An 18,344-nucleotide genomic window follows, 5' to 3' on the forward strand; every position below is an offset into this window, starting at 1 on the left:
TAATCCTAACCCCCAATTCAACAATTAGTTATCTTTCCTGTGCCTTGTTGCTTCTCTTTCAAAATATGCTAATTTGCACATTTCTGTTTAACAAATCATATAAGCATTGAGACAAAGAAAAGAAAGGCCTTTCTATCTTGTCACAGATAGATCACTTTGAATTAAGTGTATAGCTGCTAAATACAAGCAGATCCTAGGGGTGCCTGGGTGGCACAGCCAGTTTAGTGTCTGACTCTTGGTTTCAATTCAGGTCCTGATCTCAGGGTCATGAGATCAAGCCCGTTATCACTCTCTGCCCTGAGCACAGAGTTTGCTTGAGACTCTCTGTCTCTCTCCCCTACTCTCACTCTCAAATAAATAAATAAATCTTTAAAAAAAAAAAAAAAAAAGTAGTTCCTCTAATACTGATTTATTTTTTTAAGTTTTATTTTCCTAAGTAATCTCTATACCCAATGTGGGGCTCAAACTTACAACCCTGAGATCAAGAGTCACATGCTCTATCGACTCAGCCAGCCAGGCACCCCTCACTACTAATTTAAAAACAAGTGCACTTCCCTCAAATGTCCCAACCAATTAGCAAAGGGTTGTACTCACTTCAGCTTACTCTTGCCCTTAGTTTTAGAGGTACCAGATGTTTTGCTCTTCTTTGGCTTTTCTTCCTTGAGCCTCTCCCCACTGCTCTTTTTCCTGCGTTTCTTCTCACCTTCTTCTTCAGGCCGAACACTGGGCAATTCATCCTCATTTAGGACCCGAGGTATATTCTGCTCACCCCGGGCACGGGCCCTAGCAATAGCTTCTGCTACAATCCGATTGGCTTTCTCTTGCTTCTTCTGGTGCTCCAGCCTGCGATTTTCTTCCATTCCCATCTTGCCCCCAGTATGAGGAGCAGAGCTTGCTGGTGAAGACAAAGCCGCCACTTCACTGGCACTTAGAACTTTAACTACGGAGAGCCCAGAAGAGGCCCCTTGGGAAGAGCCAGCCTACAGAAATAAAGACACTAAAATTTCAATATGCTTGTAGCTAAATGGCCTAAATAAAACCTAGCTCTAAAGCAGATAGGATAGAAACTTTCCATCTCTAATTCCTTAAGAATCAGATTCGGAACAACTCTTACCGAACTTGGACATATTAGGGGGAAAAAAAGTGTTTTGTTCTGGTGGGTTTTTTTGTTTTTGTTTTTGTTTTTTTAAGCTGAAAGGGGATAAGAAAAGGCAAGAATTGTGCCAAAGCAAACTTCAACATTCTTTACCATGCTCCTAATGTCAATATACATCTCCATTATTGTATGACCAATCCTGATCTCTAGGCCAAAAGTAAATAAAATCAAATTCTACTCTTGGTGTACCTTTATCCCAGTAGGGGGCGGGGGGTGGGGTGGGAGGAGTGATAATCACTTGACCTCTTTAGGACAACTTCTTTATCTTCCAAATGAAAGAATACTGACAATCACTTCTACTCCACAACAATATCAGGAAAAAGATTGTAAATGAAACAGCTTGAAGACAAGTATTAGATAAATCACCTCTTATCCCAAACCTCACAGTGGCCCTCAAATCTCTTCATATAATTAACCCAAGTCTCCACAGTAAAAGAAATAAAAGCCTGCATTTCAGTTCCAAGGCATGACTCCAAGGACCCCACACTCAACAATGAGTGGTTGCCGAAGGGGACAACAGGGGGCTACCTGTGGAGGTCTCACCTGCGGCTGCAGCACGACCTTGAGTGGTACTGAAAGTCTTTGTCCTGGGCTTTGTCCTGGCCCCATTATCTGAGCCTGCTGCACAGAGGAGAGAGTCACTGGCTGAGTTGAGGGCGGCTGCGGCTGTGATGCTGGCGGCTGTGGTACAATCTGGATTTTCTGTTGTGGCTGTTGCACCTGCAGCTGGATAGTTACTACTTTGGCGGGCTGCCCCTGAGCATTCTTGGCTTGGGTCAGGGCTGCCAGCTGGTTGCCCTGTAACACTATCTTGCCTGGTAGACTCCCTAGAACGACATGCCGGTGTCCTTGGGGACCTCCAGACTGTGGCTGCTGGAGGACCAGGGTGATGCGTTTTGATTCACCCTAAAGTGAAGAAAGGAAATTGCAAGAGGTGCAACATTAAAGAATGATATACTCTTAAGTATTTACACCAGTGTTCCTCATCCTAGAACCATCAAAACTGAGAGTCAGAAGACACAGTACAATTTATTTTTTTCGTCCTCTTATCTGTCCTGATTGAGTTTTCTCTGTAACACTTCTGCCCAGTGGGTATCAGGCCTATTTTTCACAAACTCCTGATGGAAGGCTATCTTCTAAGGTAGTCATTCCATTTTCTGGCAGTCTATTAGAACAAAAGTCTTTATAATCCACCTCCTCATAGCTTCTTTCCATTGGTCCTACTTATTTTAATACCATCCCCTCCCCCACAAACTCTTTTGGCCCTTTATTCAGAGGCTAGAACCTCTACTCTCTTACAATAGAAACTAGCCTTTTCACTGGATAAAGGAGGACAATCTCAGTAATAAGAACAGGGAAAATATACACATAGCTTCTGTAAGTCTTGCAAATATAAATAAATAATGACTGTTCCCATAGCATCCAGTATTTCTCATAAAGCTTTGTATCATACAGTATTGTGAGTTCTTGTTTACTGTCTGCCTTCCTGGCAGATCGTGAGCTCTGTAAGGACAGGGACTGTGTCTGTCTTGTTCAAGACCAGCTAGGCACAGTGTAAACATGTAATAAGAGCTCAAAAAAATATGTCAACATTAACTGCTTCCACCTGGTAAGTAGCAAGTATGTGGCTGTCAATGCTAACTGATTTTTTAAAGAAGCATAGGTAGAATTTAAACAGGATTTCCTAGAGATAGGTCTCATGTGCTCTCTTCTCACACAGTTGATGGGCCCTCTACTAAACCAAAATTCACCTCCCCCTTTCACTCAAGTCACCTGAGTAGGTGTAGAGGTCAGTGTAACTGCAGGCTTCAGTGGGGGCCCTGTGGCCCCAGGGTTTCCAGCAGGAGCTGAACCCTTAACTGGTTGTAGGACCAGCTGCTTTACTGGTCGGCTGGGCTGGACAATGCGCTGAACAGCAGCCTGGTTCCCAGGGACCTTGGCGGCCAACACTGTATTACCAGAGACAATGGAAACACCTGGTCGAAGGGGAGTGCCGGTTAGCACTTTGGTAAAAGTAACTTTTCCACCATTGGCTGTGCCAGCCACCAGGGGCTGAGCTGTGCTGGTGATACCTTGGGCCTGAATTTGTGCCACGTGGGCACCAGTGACTGAGGAGCTTGGTGGGGCCTTAAGGATAACAATCTTAGGGGCTGACTGAGGCGGTTGCCCTCCGGTACTACTGGAGGAGACAGCTGTGGCAGAGACACCCATGAAAGGATTCCCTTGGCTCAGGATCTCCTGGCTCTTGGAGACCTGCAAAAGTCCTGATGTTGGCGTCGGTGTCTGTAAGACAGGTTGGGCTGGCTGCTCCTGGCTGACGGGCTGAGTGGTATAATCATGCAAAGTTAAAGATTCTGGAGCTGGAGCTGTCGATTCTTTGGGAAGTTCTGTGGGGGCTGTCTCATCTGGTGGGGGGACCAGGTCACTTGCTGATGAATTCCCCACATCACCACCTCCACCATCCTGGTTCATCTGATCCAAGGAGTCCAGAGAGCTTGGTAGTCCAAGGGCTTCCTCAATGGGGTCTTGTGTGACCTGGTTGAAGCTGTCATCAGTCAGAGAGTCCAGGCCAAATAAATTTGGGTCATCAAACAAATCCATGATGGGGTCTGCCATCTTGGGAAAGCAATGGAGGGTACTTCACCAAGGTCTAGGGAGGGAAGGGGAGGGGGGGTACTGGCTCTCCCCTCCCCTCCCCTATTAAGAAAAAAATGTACACAATGAAAGAGGACTACTCTTCAGGTAAAGAGGCAAGAAACAAGTGCATGTCAGATTGTCCTGACCTTCATGGAGCAAGATGGCTAGGTCTTCAGAGGAAGATGGTGAAACTCCTGTTGTGAGAAGACAAATGGAAAATAAGCAAAATTGGTGACCTCAAGGAAAACTTCTTCTTAGGAACTACCTTAATATCAACTGGCATCAAAATAATAAGAGAAAACGGAAATGTGAGGTAATCTGAGGACAGAGACACAGCAGAAAGAACACCCACATTTTTGCTTCAACCTAAAACTATAAAAGAAATAAACCAAACTCCTTTTTGGGCTCTTAAACACCTACACACTTTGAAGTTTCTGTCTGTCAAGATCTCCTGGCTGTCTCTGTCCATTTCTTTCTACAACTATCATTCTTAGGTAGAGATTAGGGAGTTTAACATTGACTCACTTTATTTCAGGTTAAGTTGACAGAATTTAACAATACGCCAGTAGCATTTCAATGACTGTAGATAAAGGTTTCTGGAATATATTGCATTTCATAAATTTCCCTTGTATTTTAGATGCTTTCACTTACTACTGGCAAAAATAACCACTTTTAATCAAACTCACAGTACAACCTTGCTACACTTTTTAAGATTTTATTGATTTATTTGAGAGAGAGAGAGAGAGCAGGAGAACATGAGAGATTGAATGAGGGGAGGGGCAGAGGGAGAAGCAGACTCCCGGTAGAGTAGGGAGCCCGATGTGGGACTCCATTCCAGAACCCTGGGATCAAGACCTGAGCCAAAGGCAGATTGCTTAACAGACTGAGCCACCCAAGTGCCCAATCTTGCTACATTTTCAGTGTGATTTTACCCAGAAGTTCCCAAACTTTATTCTAGCTAACATATCAATCTATACATACTATTTCTGTTAACTCCCTTCCCTCTTTCTCACATTTGAGATCAAAAACTTCCTTTGCAAGAAATTCAAAGACTGTACATTTTAGGGGTACCTGGGTGGCTCAGTCGGTTAAACATTTGCCTTGGGATCAGGGCATGGTCCCGGGATCCTGGGATTGAGCCCCACATTGGGCTCCCTGCTCAGTGGGAAGCCTGCTTCTCCCTCTCACTCCCCTTGCTTGTAAACCCTTTCTCACTATCTCTGTCAAATAAATAAATAAAATCTTTAAAAAAAAAAAAAAAAAAAAAGACTTGTACATTTTAGTTCCACTTATATTCCCAACTTTTTCTCTCATCATTTCCTATATATAACCTACATTCCAGGCCAACTAGACTATACAGTTCCCCTAATGTGATTCCTATCTGCATGACTTTGCCTATTACGCTGTAGCGTCTGCTTAGAACGTACCCTCCCCCACTCCCAAGCATCTCTCCCAGTTGAAATCTTTCCTACCCTTTCAAAGGTCTTCCTTTTATTCCAAAAGGTGAGCTCTGAAACTCTGCCCCTTAAACAGTAAAGCAATTTGTGATGACTTGGTCCTTTCACCTTCCTTAAAATACTCACAGTGACACTTGTACTTAATATTTTACTAAAATGACCGGTCTCATGTCCATATTCTCTGAAGGTCCAAATGGTTCCTTTGTGCAAATTATAAAAAGCTGCCTGCTCCTTAAGATGCTTGTCTGCCATCTACTGGAAAACTGCCATACTAAACATATTATCGATGATGATAATGAATATGTGCAATGCACACTCTGCACAACCCTGCATGGTGGTCCAGCTGCTCTTTCCCCAAGAGACAAAAAGTTCCTGGATGGTAGGAACCATATCTTAGTTATGTGTGGATCCCCAAAGAACCAGGAGGATATCACACACACAGGAGATACCAAAAAAAAATACTTAATGAATTAATATATTTGGCTGCAGTATATGGAATGAACCATTCAGACCTTTTATCCCTGATTTTAAGATGAGAAAGTAACTTCCCATCTTGAAAAACTGTCCTACAAATAACTGAAAATATGTTTACAAAATCTATATCTGAAGATTTAAGTTCGTGAAAATGTTGGAAAAAGGAAAAACTAAAACAAGGAATTAGGAGTACACCACCATATAACTAAACTATATGAAAATATGAAAGTTCTCTGTATATGATGTCTATACTTGACCATTCAGGAAAGCCTTGCTTGATAAGACCTTTTCTTTTAACTTTTAGAAGACACCGGAAGACATTTGTCAGTGACAGAATATAGACTTTACTGAAGACTTTTCCCTAAAACCCACAAACTACTTTTTCCCTTCCTCAACTTATCCCAGGTACCCTTATAAAACAATAAAATGTGGGTAAATAGCCCAGAAACTCAGATTTAAAGAGAACAGACTGATCAGTAGTTGGCACAACAAAATTACAAAGTACATGTGGCCACTCTACCAATATTGAACAAGATCTTCCTTGTTTTGGTAAATACATCCTTCACATCTCCCCCAGAATCCCTATCGCTTCCCACTTTTGGCCAAACTATTCCACCAGCTCATTCCAGCTTCTCCTAATACTTGCCCCAAAGTTGCTCCAAATGACAATGAGAAAAGTTTTATGTATTTCTTGATTCAACAAAAATCTACTCAATAATATTATGAATTTCCTCAACACTACCATCAGCTTTTTTCTAGCTATGCCCTACTTGGCTACTTATTATCTTTCATCTGTTCACTGCCACAGGAGTTACATTAAACAGATCTAATTAGGTGTCATAGAAAAACTACAATAAATGTTTCCTCTAACTAGAAGTTTATGCTGACTAACAGTTTATAACCTGTCTCTTCTTCCATGAGGCAAGAAGGATTTTCTCCTTTCCACTATTCCTTGCTATTTATTCTTTTCCTCCATAGCAGCCTGATCTCAGACAGAAATCTCACTTTTTTCATGGGAGAAACAAGGCTAACAGTTTCTGAAATATCTCCTTACCCTCAAAACAACTCAAGAGTAAGTTTCTAGGGGCACCTGAGTGGCTCAGTCGTTAAGCATCTGCCTTCGGCTCAGGCCATGATCCCAGGGTCCTGGGTTTGAGACCCATGTCAGGCTCCCTGCTCAGCAGGAAGCCTGCTTCTCCCTCTCCCATTCCCCCTGTTAGTGTTCTCTCTTTTGCTGTCTCTCTCTCTCTGTGTCAAATAAATAAATAAAATATTTTTTAAAAAGAGAGAGTTAAGTTTTTAAAGGTCAATCAATACATTTATCATTTATCTCCCTTCCCCAATTTTTGGGCCAAATTTCTACTTCCCCAGTTCAGTCTGGACCTCATAATTTAAAAACATCACCACTGATTTAATGCCACACCACCATGTTTCACCACTTCTCGGTCCCCTCACATCAACTCACCTCTACTGATCTAATTCATTTTGTACATATTTTTTAATTCCAGTCTCCTGATTCTTTTCTAACTTCCATGTGTAAGTTGTCTTTGATTCTCAAAGATGAAACCTTCTTCCATCATACCTCTAACTTTCTTCAACTCTCCTTCCATTCCTACTTTGTGGGTCATCCTGGCTATATCCACATCTGGCCTATTCTACCAAGCTCATCTCTCCCATGAATTATCTTTCTATGGTTCAATTGCTGGTAGCAACAATAAACAGATGTTAAATGGCACCTGAGGAGCTCAGCTGGTTAAGTGTCTGCCCTCAGCTCAGGTCATGATCTTGGGGGCCCTGGGATCAAGCCCACATCCAGCTCCTTGTTCAGGGGGAGTGCTCTGCTTCTTTCTCTTCCCCCTCTGCTACTCTCCCCCCAGAACCCCTTGGCTTGTGCTCTCTCAAATAAAGAAAATCTTAAAAAATAAACAAATAGATGTTAAGCTTTCAAATATATGAAGCACTTAAATATCCCTAAGTAAAACCATTGCCTAAAGAAGTCATACCAGACTTCTTTCATATTGAGAATGAAAAGCCAGTCATGGCCTACCATTGCCCCAAAAAGAAATGCACATAAATGCTCAAAAGGAAAGACAGAGTTTGAGAATTGCACATATTCACTTTCCATAATTTTAAACTCATGACAGAAACCTTAGGGGAACTGGGCAGAAGTGAAACATACCAGCCGGTTAAGGTTAGAATCCAAGGCCACCTATCTATAATCTCCGTGTAACAAGCCAGTTAATGTTAAACAATTTATGTTAACAGCCTTTCATCTCACCTTCTTTTAAAGGGAGAAGTATTCCTTCTCCATGAAGTAAGTATAAACTGATGTTCTGCAGATTTACCACCTTTGATATATTTCCTTTTTTTTTTTTAAAGAAATCTGTAAAATCCCAACTCTTCTATTTTTATTTTACCAGTCTCCTTTCCCTTGCCCATTTCAATAACAATACGTCTGTCTTGATCATAAAGGACTTCGTTTTCATTCTACTCTATACCTTCCACTGCAATCTCCCCATACCTTTCAACAAAGTAGTGATTCTCAACCAGGGGATGAAAAATATGTGTAGTTTGAAAGTGCATACTCAATGTCATAATTTTATATTTATCAAATGGAAAAGGAAGAACACACCTCACTGTTTCGGGTATTGATAGTCAATAAAACTAAACAAAATCTTCCTGGCCAGTGAGGATCTATAAAACACAACTGGGGGCAAGGGGTGGAGAAGCATGCCTGGTTTTGAAGGGTTATCAAGATCTCTGTGGTAGGATAAGATTTCTTACGGTCTCTCAAAAGGGAGTTTACCATAGTTTATTGTTTATGATGGATAAGAAACACTGCAACAGAGATTAGTCCAGCTTTCCAATAAATGAAATTATATAAACTGAACTACAGACATCCATTTTCCAGACTTCTCTGTACTGTTAATCCTCTTAGAAGATAATGAACTAAGGCCATATTGACAATACTTTTTTTTTTTTGTAATAGGCACTTCCAGAAAATACCACCCATGCCCACTTAACCTCTAACTGCTCAAAGATTCAGAAAACAACAAACTATTTTACTTCAAAGTATGAATCTTGTTATTGGAAACTGTATCCTTTCAAGAGGCTCAGCTGAAGACAGACATAAACACATGTGATTGAAACACAAGATGGTCAGAGGCAGCTTAATCTAAATAAGAAATCCCTTGAAAATAAAATAATCAGAAGGCCTAAAATGAAAATGACTAACATAATTTTTAAAAAGAATTTAAAAGCTGTACCACGGAGACATCTGTAAGACCCAAAGAGCCTCAAATCTTATAAAGAAATGGGAAATAAACATCCAAGGTGAATGTAATCACAATTTAGGGTCAGGAAGGGATCAGGATGGAAGGACACAGAGCTTAAGAAATGGAGCTATTAACTTGGAGCCACTCAGATTTCCTCAAGAAGATCAAGATCCTAGGCCATTTTCTCTATCTTCACCATTCTCACTTCCAAATGTGTGGCTACTGTTTTTGTTTTCCCAATTACTGAAGGAAAAAGCACTCACACCTCAATCAGGGGTATGGACATTTGGGGGCAAACATGGCTGGTAAAGTGAGCCTTTCTGAATAAGAGAAAAAGTAAAAAGCAACTATGAAAGCTAAAACCATGTACGTATATTCAGGGAACCAACGGGAAACTATAGAAATTAAATACTCATACGAAAGAAAAGAAGGGGAAAGGTAAGGAAGTGAGGGGTTGGCTGAGAGGGAAACGCTACAGGGGGTGGGGGTGGCGGGGACCCGGGTACATTACCTGCTCATACTGCCGGGGTTGTTGCCAGTAAGGCCCATACAGCAGAGGGGGGAGATTTCAGGCAACTGGCGCCCCCAAAATAGAAATGAGGTACATGCACTTGACGGAGGGAGCTAGCGGGGTACCCTCCTGGGTGGAGATGGCCAAGACGGGAAGATGCGGGGGGTGGGGGGGGTGTGGATGCCCGGGTGGGAGCAATGTTAGGGCGGAAGCTACAGGCTGGAAAGCCCGACAAAAACCTGAAGGAGAAAAGGAGCTGTGCCTCAACACAGCGGGCTAAGAGAGATGCCTTTACCTGCAGCGGCCGTGGGGGGCCGGTTCGCCCCTCTCGCTGTCTCTCCAGCACCAGTTCCCCCCACCTCCTGCGCAACCTAACTTGATGCTCCCGCCCGCCCCGCGTCTTCATTGGCTAAATCCTACTGCCACTCACAACAAGCGCAAGAACGCAAAACAGCGCAAAGGGCGGGACCAGAAAAAGCTTCCCCCTCCCCCGCCACCGCGGGTTAGGTTGAGATCGCACGGAGAGGCCTATCCGGTTTCTAGGGCCGAGGCGAAGCCTGCAGCTTGCTTGAAAAAAAAAGGGGCCTGGCTAGAGGCACACTCTCCTGCTGCGGGAAACTAGTCCTGGGGATTAAATTCCCTACCACCTACACTGTATTCTGCACACTGAAGAGCGTAAACGCGGAGGGAAGGTTCCACACTATGCCAACTCTGCCTCCCAATGAATCCCCTACCTTCTAGCAGCCCTGTCTATCCCTTCTCCTGTGGTAACTATACCAGATCCCACTCCCCATTAAAAGGGGGCAAATCTTCCATCATGGGAATGAGTCAGCCCAGATGCTGTTACATGGTTTCTGCCACAACCATAATGCTGGTTTGTATCTTTGATACTCCTCCAACCTTTGGGTAGCTGTATCACTTTCCAGAAAGTAATTCCAGGTGCCCTCTAGCAATTCCCAAACCCCTCCCCTCCAAAACACACATTCAGTCCTCATCCCTAAACCTGATCTCTCACCCTCACATCACTTCTCTTGAAACTCAGTCTTCTGACATACTGGCCAGTATTCACTTTGCAATGCCACTTAAGACCACTCTAATTCCCAATGAAACTAGTCAACCCCAGAATGATGGTACCCAAGCTTAAATCCCTCAAAGTAAACAAGTGTTAAAATCAGCTGCTTACCTCCTGACCCAACTAGTTTCCTCTGAAATGTAACCAGCCTCAACACTGAAATCCTGTTTTCTGTACTCTAGGACAAAACTGAGGAAGGTCAACTTGACCTTAGCTCTCCTATTTTTACAGATCTTAGCATTACCACTATTATTAGGAAGACCAATACCACTCCTTGAAACAACAATACCATTTACTCAGACTCAAAACTTCAAAGGCATTTATGAAACCTCCACCTGTATCCACCATCCAATCATTTGCCAAGTCCCACGGACTCTCTCAAAATATGTCACAAACAGATTTTGGAGCTGGCAAGGACTTTGGTAATCATATCAAGTCAAACCTCTTGTACAGTGAGAAAACTGAGGCTTAGAGAGATGTGTGATTCAACTATGAAACTAAGAGGAAAGTAAGGATTAATATATCTAACTCTTATTTCTGCTGCCACCTCTTTTGCAGTTACTTATGTTAAAAAAAAAACAAACCTCATAACTGATCCCTTCCCCTACGAATCCATTCTGCTACCAAATTAATTTCCTAAAACACAGTTAAGTTCAAATTAGTCTCCTTAAAAACTTTCAAAGGCTCCTTGTTACTTAAGATATAAATCAAGACTACATCTTGCCTTTCCAGTCTTATTTCCCACTATCCTTATAGATATACACTAGCCAAAACACACAAAAGAACCCAGCTTCCTATTGTCCTATATTTTTCTTACAGCCTAGCTAATGCTACTGTCTTCAAAGTATACTCCATCCTTATTTCATTTCTTTGCCTCAATAAAATCTTATTTATCTCCTAAGATCTGTATCAAATGCTTTTTCACTGTATCTACATTTATTGAGATTATAATACACTAACTAATGTGGAAATATTAGAGAACCAAAGGTGAATAGGACATAATCTCTACCCTCAAAGAACTCACAACAGGTAGGAGTATATTTGGGTATATATGTGGGTAGGGGTTGGAAAATAGGGATTATGACAATAGTGACAAATATAAACAATCATAATACAAGAATGATAAGTGCAATGAAATATGCAGGAGGCTATTACAGGAATACAGATGAAAAGGATTAATTTAGAAGGAAAAAGTTATCAAGAAAGTCATTTCTTGGGCGCCTGGGTGGCTCAGTTGGTTAAGGAACTGCCTTTGGCTCAGGTCATGATCCCAGGGTCCTGGCAACAAGCCCCACATCAGGCTCCCTGCTCCACGGGAAGTCTGCTTCTCCCTCTCCCTCTGCCTGCAGCTCCCACTGTTTGTGTGCTCTATCAAATAGACAAAGAAAATCCTAGGGAAAAAAAATGTCATTTCTTAAAAGATGAGGAGCAGTTAACTAAGGAAGGTAAAGTGGGCTACAAGAAAGGAGTATTTAGGCAGTAGGGATAATAAGCGCAAAATCAAAACAAAGCACAGCAACAGCAGATAGCACAAGACATGTAGAGGAAACTCTAAGGAACTCTGTAGTTCAGTCTCGCCAAAGTATAAATCATGAAAAGAAACTGGATGAGGTTGAAAGGATAAGTTAAGGCCAGACCCTTCAAGGAACCATGCTAAACTATTTTCTGATAGGTGGATGAGGAGCCACTGAAACACAGAATGACATGATCAGAACTGTGTTTTGGTTAGCAAACATTGGCTACTGAATAGAGAACACATTTGGGAAATTAAGGGTCAGAGGACACAAGCAGTTAGGAGGCTGCTGTGGTAGTCCAGAAAAAAGCTGTATGGTAGAAATTTGATTTTTCCCCCCTGCTCAGCAACAAAAGCCCCTTTCCTACACTGGAAGAATAGCTCAGGATAGAAGTCTCAATGGAAGGCTAGATCTTACCTCCCACTACAGGCTGTTAGAGGAGATGGGAAATCAGAGTGGGGACTGTAGGGAGGGGTCCCACTTCCTCTTCCTGGCAAAGACAAAGTACACACGTGACCTAGACTAGCTTAAGTGGACAGTCTTTCAGAGAAATTTGACTTTGCAGAGGTAATCCAAAAACCCAGAACCAAACAGTTAAACAACACTCAGCAGTGACAGACCCTTGAGCTCTACTACAGCACCCTAAAAACACTATTCAGTTGTATGACCTTGGACATGTCCTCTGTTTCTAACCTCCCTTTAGTTTCAGATCATTTTCTAAACCAAGCTGTCTAGCATTCGTATCGATTTTGTGAGCCACAGAATATTTTTCCAATAAATCACCTTTCTGCTTAAGTTAGCCAAAAGATGATTTCTGTTGTTTGTAACCAAGAACCCTAATAAGGTGATTAGTGCCTGAATCACAGCAATGTGAGTCAAAAGGTAATGATAAGGAAAGGACAGAGCCAAGTAACACTTCAGGGATAAAAATGCGCAGAACCGGGCACCTGGGTGGCTCAGTCGTTGAGCGTCTGCCTTCGGCTCAGGTCATGATCCCAGAGTCCTAGGATTGAGACCCACATCGGGCTCCCTGCTCAGTGGGAGGCCTGCTTCTCCCTCTCTCACTCCCCCTATTTGTGTTCCTTCTCTCGTTATGTCTCTCTCCGTGTCTCTCTCTGTTAAATAAATAAAAATCTTTAAAAAAAAATGCACAGAACCTACAGTTTAGAGAGAAAGATGAGTTCAGCCACGTTGCATCCAGTCATGTTGAGTCTGAGTTGCCTAGAGCAGGCTAAGTAGTGAAATTTGATAAGAGAATGGATGTATAAATCTAGAAGTTAGCTGGTGATAATTTCGAATTCTCAGTATCTAAACAGTAGTTTTAACAGTGGAGCTTACCCAGGGAGTATGTAGAATAGAGCAAGTATACAAAAAACTGCACCAATACTGTTGGGGAGACAAGACAGAATGTTGGGTTCTGTGAAAGACTAAAGAATCCATGACCATTCCAAACAGAGTAGCTGCTAGTCAGCTCTAGTTAAGTGTTGCCATATGGAAATGCACATCCAAGGTTGAGCGAGAACTTCAGATTTTTCAAATGCCAGAAATAGAGTTTTATGTAAATCTAGGTTTTAAATGTAGACAACTAATTAAAAAAAAAATTTTTTTTAACACTCTGCAGCCTAAACAAAACACTTAGCTGGAAACCCATGTTGAGATTTTTTGAGGTAGAGTGAGAAAGTCAAGGAGGAACCCAGGAAAACATCAGGATTTAACAATCAGAGATGCCTGGCTGGTTCAGTCGAAGAGCATGAGGCTCTTTTTAGGGGGTGGGGGAGAGGGAGAGAAAGAATCTTAAGCAGGCTCCGTATGCAGTGTAGAACCTTACATGGGGCTCAATCTCATGACCCTGAGATCATGACCTAAGTGGAAATCAAAGGTCAGATGCTTAACTGAGTAAGCCACCCAGGTACCCCAGAGCAAGCAACTCTTGATCTTGGGGTTGTGAATTCAAGCCCCAAGTTGGGGGTAGAGATTACTTAACAAAACAAAAGATTTAAGAATCAGAGTAAGCAGGACACTGGGCTGGCTCAGTCAATACAGCATGCAACTCTTGATGTCAGGGTTGTGAATTCAAGCTCCAAGTTCAGCATGGGACCTACTTTAGGGGGGAGAAGGGTAAAATAGGTGATGGGGATTAAGGAGTACACTTGCAGTGATGAGCACCAGGTGTTATATGGAACTGTTGAATCACTATATTATATACCTGAAACTAATACTATACTGTATGCTAACTAACTAGAATTTAAATAAAACTTTAAAAAGGTCGCCTGGGTGGCTCAGTAGGTTAACGCCTCTGCCTTCGACTTGGGTCATGGTCCCAGGGTCCTGGGATGGAGCCCCATGCCGGACTCTCTGTTCGGCAGGAAGCCTGCTTCCCTCCCCCCCCCGCCCCCGCCTCTCTGCCTAGTTGTGATCTTTGTCAAATAATGAATAAAATCTTAAAAAAAAAAAAAAAAAAGGGTGCCTGGGTGGCTCAGTGGGTTAAGCCGCTGCCTTCAGCTCAGGTCATGATCTCGGCTCCCAGGATCGAGTCCCACATCAGGCTCTCTGCTCAGCAGGGAACCTGCTTCCTCCTCTCTCTCTCTCTGCCTGCCTCTCTGCCTACTTGTGATCTCTGTCTGTCAAATAAATAAATAAACTCTTAAAAAAAAAAAAAAAACTTTAAAAAGTTAGGGGCACCTGGGTGGCTCAGTGGCTTAAGCCTCTGCCTTCAGCTCAGGTCATGGTCTCAGGGTCTTAGGATCGAGCCCCACATCAGGCTCTCTGCTCGGCAGAGAGCCTGCTTCCCTCCCTCTCTCTGTCTGCCTCTCTGCCTACTTGTAATCTCTGTCAAATAAATAAAACCTTTTTTAAAAAAAGTTAAATAAAAAAAGAATCAGAATAAGCTACAACTAAGTAGGCAGAAAAAGAAAAACTAGAGAAGCAAACAGTGCAATGTCACAGAAGCAAACAGAGTAGAGAATTTCAGGGGGGAAAGAGTGATGAATTCTATCAAACAAAAGCAAAAATCCTTCTAATCCTTACTTTTCATTGTCAAGCCCAAAGTAATCAGTTCCTTTTGAGCTTTCGTGGCATTTTGTTAAGCACTCTTTTAAGCATCTTCTATTTTATATTGTAGTTATACTTGTACATAAAGTTATAATGAGCTTTGAAATCAGAGGGATCCAGGTTCAAATTTCCATCCCACCAAGTAAATTAACCTTTTTGAGTCTAGTTCATTCTTCTGTACAAAGGAGAATCAAGTTACAGGGCCATTAATGAAGATTAATAAAACACCAAACACAATATTTGGCATATAAACACTATGTCCTAGGAGATACTCAACAAACGTTGCTGGATAAATCACTGGGGAAAAATTATGGTTTTGCCAGTGTTTCTACGTACCTAAGAGATGCCAGTCAGCCTTTGAGGGAATCACCAAAATAATTTGTTAATTTCAGGAGGCTAATATCTAGGTACTTGAATGAATGTGCACTCAGGCTCTCTTCCTCTATTTTAAATCAAATCTAAGGCAAACAGGAATAACTACACTTTAGATTCTGAAGTCTGAAGATTATGTTCAACTAACTGGCTCAGTCAGCCTAAACCTGCTATAAATGTACGTTCTAAAGGCATGAATATCCAACCTTGAGTGTTAACAAACCTAAATGAATACTCTCAGGGATCCAAAGAAGGTACACAAAGATCTTAGAATCAGGACATCAGAATGACTTTTCTGGTTTTCCTTCTGGCCTCTCTGGCTGCTTCTACTTTACTACTCTTCTCTTCTACCAGTCTTTCATTGTTGGAAGTTCACGAAGGTTTGGCCCTACGCCCTCTTTAACTCTCACTCTACACTTTTTTTCAAGAATGTCTAATTTACACACATGGCCTCAACTATTAGTATTTCCTTCAACAAATTATCTATACAGTTATATCTCTTGGAAAGAGGTCTATTTGCTTACTCAATGGCTTTTCTTGATAGTGTCTCCAGTCTCCTCAGCAGACCCACCTGTGTAACTCTTCCTATAACAGACTTATCTTTTTAAAAAAAAAGATTTATTTATTTGAGAGAGAAAGAGAGAAAGCATGCTCGTGTGAGTTGGGAAGGAGTGGAGGGAGTAGACAAGAGAATCTTAAGCAAATTCAGCACCGAGCGCAAGGGCTCGATCTCACCCCCTTGAGATCGTGACCTGAAGTGAAATCAAGAGTCTGATGCTTAACCATTAAGCCACCCAGGCATTCCCTCCCTACAGTCTCCTTCATTCCCACCACCACACATGCACATACACAAGAAGGGTAATCATTCTCCAGCATCTCCCATTCGGTCACAGATGCAGAGACCAGAAAATAATCCATTTTTTTTATTTTTTAGTTTTAGTTTTTTTCCATATCCATTATTTTAAAATCCTACCTTTACCTCTTAAATATCTCTCAAATGCATCCACTCTGTCTCTAGCGCCATTCTGGGTCAATTTACCATCCTCAATTCCCTGAAGTATTCCAAGTGCCTTCTAACTGGTTCCCCTCTATTCTGCCTATTTACCTCTTAGTACCCTTCAAAGCTCACTTTAACAACATCATTTCAAAGAAAAGCTTTCCCAGTTGTTCCAACAAAAAACAGCCAAATTTGTTGAGTACACATACATTTCATGCCCAGCACTCTTCTAAACAATGAAAATGCATTAACATATTTAATTAAGCCTGAAGCAACTTTTTTAACAGAGGAAACTGAGGAAACAGGAAACTGAGGCACCAAGAGATTAAGTAATTTGCCCAATATCCCACAGCTAGTGAAAATTGGTTCCAGATTCAAATTTAGGCTATGTGGCTTCAGAAGTCACATTCTTAAATAACTTACTATAATGTGCTTCAGGTTATATGCCCCTATTATAAATTCCCCTGAATATCCACAACTTTTTTAACATGGATTGAATAACTGATTATATAATTATTTGATCCCTCCCATTAGAATGGAAGTTCCACAAAGGCAAGAACTGTGTGATTTGTTGATTACAATATTCCCTTTGCTTATCAGGTGGGCATTTAATGTACTTTTCTTGAAGGAGTGTATTTTCAACATCCAGCCAAAGGTGTGTGGGAGTGGGGCTGTGGAGAGGTAATGGGGAGGTTTCTGAGCAACAGCAAGGGCTTCTCTCAGACTGTAGAGATGGTAAACAGGCAGAGGCATGTTTTCTACCAGAAACATTCAGGAGAGGCATTATAAAATCCTTTTAGAACCTGGGCTACAGCAATATACATAAGACTTTTCCATAGTGTGATAATTACTGTTAAAAGTAATGAAATTTTAGTGATTTCCTTTAGGCTCAGGACTATAAAGCCTCAGTGGTGGCCAATTTAATGCTGTGGCAAGAGACAAATAGATGACACGACACCCATATGACCCAAACATAGGGTATGGATTCATTTTCAAATCAGTCTCATTGTGGGACTTTTTTCCCAATAAAACTCTGGAGTTTTGGCCTAAGTCTGAAGATAGAAAGTAAGAGCTTCATCTTTAAGGATCACTGCCCTTAGGCCAAATTCACTGGAAAAGTTCTTCTTCACTGGCACATGGTCACCAAGGTGAAAATAATATTCTGGGTTCCAACTGAGGAACATCTAACTGGATCAATATATCCACCTTATGTGATGCCACTTGTGGGCAAGCCAGCATAAGTAACAATATATACAAATTAAGGTAACAAAGTCCTGGTCCTCCTTACGGTCCCCCACCACACACATACAGCACTCTTGCATGCCCCATTTTAACTGGGCTAAGTATATGTACATTTGTTCAGCTTAACAGAAAAATATAAATATTTACTTAATTATATATGAGGTATTGTTTCATTGCAACATTTATGTTAAAAAAGTGTATGTGGTGAAGGGAGGAGAAACATTTTAAAGCACTGTTATTATTACACTTATGCCTCCAGGCACAAAAAATGACCCCAGTGACATGAGACTAATGAAAATTTAAATTTAGTGGACTAGTTTGACTTGCATTGGCTAAAAAATAGTTATTTGCAAGACTGACCAAGTGAATTTCCTCTGCAGAACTTAAAGTATTTCGGGGCGCCTGGGTGGCTCAATGGGTTAAAGCCTCTGCCTTCGGCTTGGGTCATGATCCCAGAGTCCTGGGATCAAGCCCCGCATCAGGCTCTCTGCCTGCCTCTCTGCCTACTTGTGATCTGTCTGTCAAATAAATAAAATCTTTAAAAAAAAAAAAAAAAGAACTTAAAGTATTTCACATAATCTTATCT

The 18,344-nt window shown here is 41.7% G+C and overlaps 1 protein-coding gene across 5 annotated transcripts in view; it reads right to left on the minus strand.

Moving 5' to 3' along the window:
• Positions 1-18,344, minus strand: part of CHD8 (chromodomain helicase DNA binding protein 8) — a 62,914-nt gene that overhangs the window by 38,188 nt on the left and 6,382 nt on the right. For 2 of the 5 annotated variants that reach the window (XM_044231281.1, XM_044231279.1), the window contains exons 2-4: positions 2,930-3,987; positions 1,700-2,062; positions 595-980 (exon numbers count right to left, since the gene is read on the minus strand). In XM_044231281.1, the coding sequence (XP_044087216.1) occupies positions 595-980; positions 1,700-2,062; positions 2,930-3,772 (1,592 nt within the window). In that variant the 5' untranslated portion in view covers positions 3,773-3,987. Of the gene's footprint in view, positions 1-594; positions 981-1,699; positions 2,063-2,929; positions 3,988-9,805; positions 9,892-18,344 lie in introns of those variants that run through there. The other 3 variants (XM_044231282.1, XM_044231280.1, XM_044231283.1) reach the window with 3 other exon arrangements.

Source organism: Neovison vison, chromosome 13 (assembly GCF_020171115.1).
Source record: "Neovison vison isolate M4711 chromosome 13, ASM_NN_V1, whole genome shotgun sequence".
Classification (NCBI taxonomy): Eukaryota; Metazoa; Chordata; class Mammalia; order Carnivora; family Mustelidae; genus Neogale; species Neogale vison.